This window comes from Pundamilia nyererei, unplaced genomic scaffold (genome assembly GCF_000239375.1).
Source record: "Pundamilia nyererei isolate P.nyererei 1_Seehausen unplaced genomic scaffold, PunNye1.0 scaffold00087, whole genome shotgun sequence".
Taxonomy (NCBI): domain Eukaryota; kingdom Metazoa; phylum Chordata; class Actinopteri; order Cichliformes; family Cichlidae; genus Pundamilia; species Pundamilia nyererei.
In genome coordinates, this window is record NW_005187488.1 from 234,338 (window position 1) to 241,257 (window position 6,920).

Here is a 6,920-nt window from a genome sequence, read left to right on the forward strand (position 1 = left end):
TCACTCACTCAAAACACCGCACTTGCTTTCTTAATTAAATTCTGTTTGAGATTCTCTGTGTTCAATTATCACACACAACATTCAGTAGTGTTGAAACTGCACCAAAGAAGCATTAGGATTTATTCATCATTTTGACTAATTATACATTTTTGATTGTATGTTGCAGCTTTCCTTCTGAAATATGGCTCATAAATGAATTTACGTCACATGTTTCCTTGTTCAAAAGGAAACAATCTCTGCACATAAACACAACCAAGCCAGGACTACCGGTGGAAAGTAAGACCAAAGCTCAGGGGGGTTTCTGCCTTGTGTGAGCAGCTTCTTACGTGTTCTCATGGATCTTCTTCATGGCCTTGGCAGCATAGCCCATGTTCTTCAGGACCTCCGTGTTGGTGTGAGAGTTCTCCAGAGCTTCCCTCTGAAACTCGATGGTGGAGAGCGTGCCATCAATCTGGGTGAGCTGCTGCTCCAAACGCTTTTTCCTCTTCAAGGCCTGCAGGGCAGCTGACACAGAGAGGACATAGAAGTCACTTGTGCAGTTAAATTTCCAAAAGTGTCATGTGTCCTCAAAAAAACAAAAACAAAAACAAACAAACAAAAGACAGGGTTCCTCCCTTTCACAGGGTGACGTTTATTCTTAGTCAACAACCAATGCAGCTGAGACAACAGTCCATGCCACCCAGGGCTGTAGGTGCAGCTCTGAGGGAAGGGACCTTTCAGGTTTAATAAAAACCTTTTGTTGTTTTACTTGTTAGAAACCTGTTGTATTTTCAGGCATTGTCAATGACACACTGAAGACAATCACTGCGAGGGAAGTATTCACAGTTGTGTCACTGTACATTTAAGAGTTGTTTAACACTTTCCTGCACATTTATCTAAATAACAAAAGTGTCATCCACCTTAAATTTTTGATATGTGAACTAGGATTTATGAAAGCTGGTACATTTGTAGTCGCAAGAGTCCAAAAATGTACATTTTAAAGGTTTTATGGGATTTTCACTGTAAAAAAACAAAACAAAAAAGACTTGTTAGAAATAAGAGTCAGGTTTTATAAACTCTGTTTATATAGACATTGTGTCTTCGGTTTAACCCATGAGCTGTTGCTACCACACATCAAGTTATTAAGCAAGAACAACAGAAATGTAAAATGAGATATAAAAGGCCCATAAACCACCTCCTTTGCTTTGATATTTGCCCGGACAAAAGATTAAAATATGGAAGTGTACAAGATAAGACTTCCTGGAGGCGTAGTGTGTCCTGGCCTGGCCTCGGTGGAGGAACAGGTGCACACATTTTTTCAGACCATCATAAAAACAAATATAAATACCCCTCTTGTTCTTCGTGCCGTGCTTCTTGGCTATCGCAATTTCTTGCTCTATCTTCTTTTCCAGGTAGTCCTGCTTCTTTGTCAGCATTTCTTCTGTTTCCCGGAGTTTGTGGATGGCCTCCTGGGCCGAAGGGTTTCCCTTCGACTTGTGTTTCGAGCCCCCCTTGAACAAATTGGAGATTTTGCTCATTTTGGCTGTTTGGGGGCGGTAAACTTTGTTGGTAACTAAAAAGCAAAACAGTCTGAACGATCGTCCAAGCTTCTTTTCTCTAAAGGCGGGTGTGTTGCGGGCAGATATTCCAGCTCGACGGCTTTGTGTGCTTTCAAACAAGCCGTGAACACAACTCTCGCCACACCTTTCGCAGATACCTGCGTGACGTCTGGATACCTGACGCCTTACCTCCCGTTTCCACCAGGGCTTAAATTTTGCGTCTTTTCCGTGTTTTCTCTCCAAACGGGATAATACAACAGTGCATCATATCTTGTTTTAACGTTTTAATTTAGTTGTACAAACAGATATGTTGATTAAGCTGATAAAACCAGAAAAAAACTGAATTTTATTTACTGTAAAAAAAAAATGTGGATAAATGAAATTGTTAATTAATTTTACTTTACATGCGAGTCATGTGTGTCCTGTTACACACATATAATAAAAAATATAAAGATTTAAAAAGTTTTATATGGTATAGACTCAGTCACGTGACGACGCATTTGGGGTCAAAGTTCGTGTCGATGATCTCAGCTGACGCTGTCTCGGTTAGCTAATGGCTGAATTAGACATCGGGAAGCATTGCCAGGTTGATTCCTGCAATCTGAAAGGTCCGTTGTATTTTTGTGTGAAGCACAGTAAATAAAGATGTTGGGGTGCGACTTTATTCTGCTGTTTTAATTATTATGAAAACGCTAATCGTCTTTTTTTTTAGCATGCTTAGCCTGTGCGCTAACGCTTGTTAGCGTTGGTTCCCTCGGATAAAACTCAATTTATTATCAAGCATTCTTCTCTAAAACTACAAACTCCCACAAGGAAATTCAGCTCGGTCTTTAAATGAGTTACGACAGTTGTACTCTTAATGTTATGTAAATATAAGTAACGTGAATGAAGCTGGTTGAAAGTGTCAGACTAGTTTGAGCTACTTTGGGGCAAATTGTTAGATCTCGTCGTTTGAACTGGACAAGTGTACTTATGGTCCTTGTTCACAACATATTTAACACGTTCTCCTTGTTCTTCTCTCAGACTTTCTGCCATTTGTTTGTGATTCCTGCGGTGGTGTTTTCTGGTAAGACTTCAAGTCAGGTTTTTTTGTTTTTTTCTTATGTGCATCTGTTAGCTTGTTGTTACGAATACTGTAATATATATATATTTGAATAGTGTTGTTTTAATGTCGTTAACTGACCCCACACTAAGTGTTAAATCCCTTTTTGTGTTCTAGTCGCTGTTGCTTCTTTTGTATTGAAGTGGACCAAACTGAAATAGTCTTCTGTCTATAAAGAAACATAAATAAGAAATACCTATAAAAACACCCCAGAGGCCTCTGAGTGAGGTCAGAATACCCAGGGTATTTTAGCATTATCTGGATTCACTCACCTTAACATTGATAGTCAGGTAAAGAGGTCACACAAAGCTGGTTATCATTTGCTCTGGTAACCCAGGGTTTCCTCTGAAACGTAACTGGTCAGATGATCTTTACAATCGCAAATATGCTCAGTAGAACAGGTGATTTTATAAAGGAAGTTGACTCTATATACATGGGAAATTATAAAAACATCTACACACCTACAGTCGATGTGAGAGGAGAATTACTGTTGAGTACAGTATTTAAAATGTGCACTTTGGTCAGTAAGACGGGAGAAGAGCTACAATTTTAATACAGTTTTGACTATTTAAATCCAGGAAAGTAAACTTGGTTAAAATGCTGTGTGACCAGACTCATTATAACAACTCTTCCATTAAGACACAGGAGAATCAGGTGGATTATAATTGGGTATTTCATTAAGTTAATGCTTAAAGGACAATTTTAGTTTTTATTCTCTTAGCTGCAGCCTTGGTAGTGTTTGATGGGCTGAGTAAAGACTAAAGACTAAATATAAAATTAGAATTCAAAGTTCAGCTTAGTCTAGTTGCAAACTCAATAAAAGGTCCAGGAGTACAAAAAGGTGTCCTGTTTTAAGATCATATATTAATTTTTATAGACCAATAAAATTGTTGTAAAATTGTTTGCAGCCAAAAGGAGAAAAAAAAACAAGGAATAAAGTTGGCACTAAGGATACAAGGAAACAAAAAGATATTAGACGCTATTGAAAAACTTTAGACCCTCCTACTGTCTGCGCACTCATGTCAGAGGGATTTTTCCAAGATTGGTGACGCTGTTTTTCAGGGAAAGTTCATACCTGTTGTTCTCTTATCTGGAATATAACCTGCTGCAGAGCAGATTAGGTTCTTAACATAGGTTACCATGACAATAAACTCTGGTAAAAACATAACCAGCTTCGTAGTACGGAAAACTCTTATATCTGAAGTTATCTGGTTAAGATAATTCAGGTGAGAATTGTTCATTTTCACCTCAGATAAACACATTTTTGTCCCTTTCAGTCTCGAGCACAGAAGCAAAGATGGACACTCATGTTCAAAGGTATCCTGAGCTGTTAAATAAATTAGCTTAATGTCTTTCTCTAATATTATCAGGACAACAAATACATTTCTCTTTATGGCTGAAGCCTTTCTTCACTCTATCTTTCTTTTCTTTTTAGGAGTCAGTAAAAAGGGAATCCGGGACAGCGGGTGGAACTACAAGTTATCCGTGCTCATTTGAAGACTGCAACGGAAAAGAATTGTTACCAGTTATATGTCCGCAGTGTGAAAAACATTTCTGTTTGGCGTAGGTTACCAACTTTAATGAACTTTTTAATAAGGCGGTGGCTCTTGAGCGTTTTCTGATCCTGTTCATGGCAGAAAAAGTTTAAACCTCCGATCGCATAATTTTTATTAGTTCAGAACTAATAAACTGACTGTTTTGTCTTTATAGCCACCGACATCAAGATGATCACAAGTGTGAGAAGCTGGAAGTCCAAAAGCCTCGAATGCAAGCCACCAAAGAGCTGGTGCAGAAGATTGTAGGTTAGTTAATGTAGTCCGGAGTTCTTCTGTCATTCCTCTTTTGTCCACATGGGATCAGTATTAAACAACTGCCTTCACTCTTGTGTGCCTGTTCCCTTTGACCTGTTAACCTGGATTTTGTTTTCCTTTGTGTCTGGCGGCCGCTCAGAGTCAAAAGATGGATCCAAAAGTAAAGGGCGCAGAGGAGCAAAGAACAGTGCAACCGCAGCAAAGGTGGCACTGATGAAGCTGAAGTTGCATGCTGCAGGGGACAAGGGGCTGCCGCAGGTAAAATCCCAACTGTCGATACTTTTATTTTGACACTTTACTGTCTGCTCAGTTTCTTGTGTATACATTACTGCATGTTAAACATCTCTTGTCATCCACCTGCCATTATTCAATTTCTTTTATTTTTACTTTCTAGACAGAGAGAACCTACTTTCAGGTGTATCTTCCTAAAGAATTTAAAGACTCCAGCAAGCCCATGTTCTTCTGTTCCAAATGGAGCGTGGGGAAAGTGGTGGATTATGCAGCCTCTTTGGCTGGCCTCAAGAACAACAATAACGTGCTGACAGCTAAGGTAAGAGAACAGAGGGGTGTACTACAAATAGCAATATCGATGGGTTAGTGAAGTATGTTGAGCTTAAAGTCGGCGTTGTCTGTGCCACAACATCCCAAAAGGTTGATTCTGTTCATCTGGACGTAGCGTTTCAGTGGGAGAAACATTTCGACACTCATCCAAGTGACTCATTCAGTCTCAGCTGACTGCAGGCTTCCCCAAACTTATAAACAGTGCCTTTGCACAATGACTGAAACTAGCACCACTGAATGAACAATGGTGGCTGTCTTTTTACCACCGTAGGTTACTGTAGCAACAAATGCTTTGGTATTTGTTGCGTTAATACTGTAAGGTGTCTATAGGCAAGTGCTGTTTGTGTATACACACATTAGAGCATAACTTTTTACTATTCTCTAAGTGAGAAGGAATACATTATGAAACCCGTTCGACCATACCTTAGTAACACTACTTAAGCAAGCCCCGCAGTAAAGCTACAGTAGCCCAAAATGTGCTGCGTGGTGACAGGCAATTTATTTTTCATACCATCCCAGGAATTTAGCTGATGATATAGCAAATAAATGTTTGTCCTGGAATTGTGTGTAATAGAAGCCACATTAGAAAATTGATTGGTCTGTTTGTAAGCCATTTATCACTCAAAATATTAAATCACTGAAATTAATGTCACTTTGATAAATAGATTTCACAGTCCCCTTCATTAGACTGTTGGGAATAGACAGCAACATAAGAGCACGCTGAGTGGGGAAAATAAATATATTACCTAAATATTAACGATTTTCTGCAGCATTCCCGTCTTGCCTTATTTGCTAAACCTATCACTGTTTGTTTTTTCTCTTACACACGCTTTTGCTTTCAGAGCTGCTTTAATTCTTCATGGTATAGATTCAACAGGTCTGCGTGCCTAAACGCATTGAGTTGTTGGACATTGTACCCACCACAGTTACAGTTTTATATCTAGACAAAGCTGTGTAGCATCGTGCACATCTCTTAACAGTATCCTCTTCTCTTTAATTGCAGAAGCTGCGGTTATGTCATCCTCAGACAGGCGAGGCTTTTCAGATGGATGACACCCTGCTCTCTCTGTTGGCTCACCCAGAAACTCCTCTGTATAATGGGGGAAATGTCATTCTGGAGTATCTGGACAATGAGTGCACAGGCCTAAATGATATTTCTGACTATATCACACAGAACTGACCAGACACTGTGAATAATTTCTGTGTGCAGTTTGTATTTATGCAAATAAATTGCTATTTTATAAATGTTGCTTTGGGTTTTACTTTTAAGCTGAAAAGAGAGCATTATGGAGTTGTGCAGTTAATCAAGTACACCATCTCTATAATGATGCTGTGGTAAATAGAAGTAAAGACGACCCAGGTGGGACTTGAACCCACAATCCCCAGCTCCGGAGGCTGATGCCTTATCCATTAGGCCACTGGGCCCTTTTGTTTGACAGCTTCATCACTTTTAAAACAATGCTGTATTTTTAAGGCACTTAAACTTACTGTTCTGAGAAGCAGAAGTTAAAACAAGAACAAGCAGCTAAGTGTGTGTGTCATTCACACAATCACTGGCCTCAATATTCTTGTGTCTTTAATTTTTTAAGTCACATATATCAAATATCCAGACTCTCACTCTTCGTTAATAGGGTTTTCCACCTAGACATTCTCTTTGCTCAGCATTCAGTTTGTGGGACTCTAGCAGGCTATGAGCCCCTGAAGTTACTATTGTATGTAAGAACTATCAAACAGAAACAGAACTTGTTTTCCCAGTACCCAAACACTCAGTGGTTTTATCTTCAGTGATATGTAGGCTTAAATGAGCCTTTGTCACAGTATGCAACTTCAACTGTTTTTGTGGGAATGGAAACACATTAAATGATGTAAGACGTAGCAGCACCATAGATTTAGCTGGTCATTAACTTA

The 6,920-nt window shown here is 39.2% G+C and overlaps 2 protein-coding genes and 1 non-coding gene across 3 annotated transcripts; 1 reads left to right on the top strand and 2 right to left on the bottom strand.

The window, feature by feature from the left end:
* Positions 1-280: 280 nt before the first annotated feature.
* LOC102210747 (charged multivesicular body protein 4c-like) lies at positions 281-1,743 on the bottom strand. The gene is made up of 2 exons (XM_005738796.2): positions 1,328-1,743; positions 281-504 (listed from the first exon to the last, which is right to left on the bottom strand). The coding sequence occupies exons 1-2, from the start codon at positions 1,515-1,517 to the stop codon at positions 323-325; spliced, it is 372 nt and encodes a 123-aa protein (XP_005738853.1). The 5' UTR covers positions 1,518-1,743; the 3' UTR covers positions 281-322.
* Positions 1,744-2,041: 298 nt separating this feature from the next.
* Positions 2,042-6,257, top strand: zfand1 (zinc finger, AN1-type domain 1). The gene is made up of 8 exons (XM_005738794.1): positions 2,042-2,146; positions 2,562-2,604; positions 3,918-3,957; positions 4,076-4,203; positions 4,351-4,442; positions 4,591-4,709; positions 4,846-5,001; positions 6,016-6,257. The coding sequence occupies exons 1-8, from the start codon at positions 2,092-2,094 to the stop codon at positions 6,190-6,192; spliced, it is 810 nt and encodes a 269-aa protein (XP_005738851.1). The 5' UTR covers positions 2,042-2,091; the 3' UTR covers positions 6,193-6,257.
* A 107-nt stretch (positions 6,258-6,364) lies between these two features.
* trnar-ccg (transfer RNA arginine (anticodon CCG)) lies at positions 6,365-6,437 on the bottom strand. The gene has a single exon. It is a non-coding gene; the product is annotated as a tRNA-Arg (tRNA).
* Positions 6,438-6,920: the final 483 nt, after the last annotated feature.

Excerpts from the sequence above, each read along its gene's own strand:
- LOC102210747 (XM_005738796.2), bottom strand. The coding sequence starts at position 1,517 with ATGAGCAAAATCTCCAATTTGTTCAAGGGGGGCTCGAAACACAAGTCG. Across the intron at positions 505-1,327 it reads CGGCACGAAGAACAAGAGGG|CTGCCCTGCAGGCCTTGAAG; the intron begins GTATTTATATTT and ends TCTCTGTGTCAG.
- zfand1 (XM_005738794.1), top strand. The coding sequence starts at position 2,092 with ATGGCTGAATTAGACATCGGGAAGCATTGCCAGGTTGATTCCTGCAAT. Across the intron at positions 2,147-2,561 it reads TGATTCCTGCAATCTGAAAG|ACTTTCTGCCATTTGTTTGT; the intron begins GTCCGTTGTATT and ends TTCTTCTCTCAG. Across the intron at positions 2,605-3,917 it reads TCCTGCGGTGGTGTTTTCTG|TCTCGAGCACAGAAGCAAAG; the intron begins GTAAGACTTCAA and ends TGTCCCTTTCAG.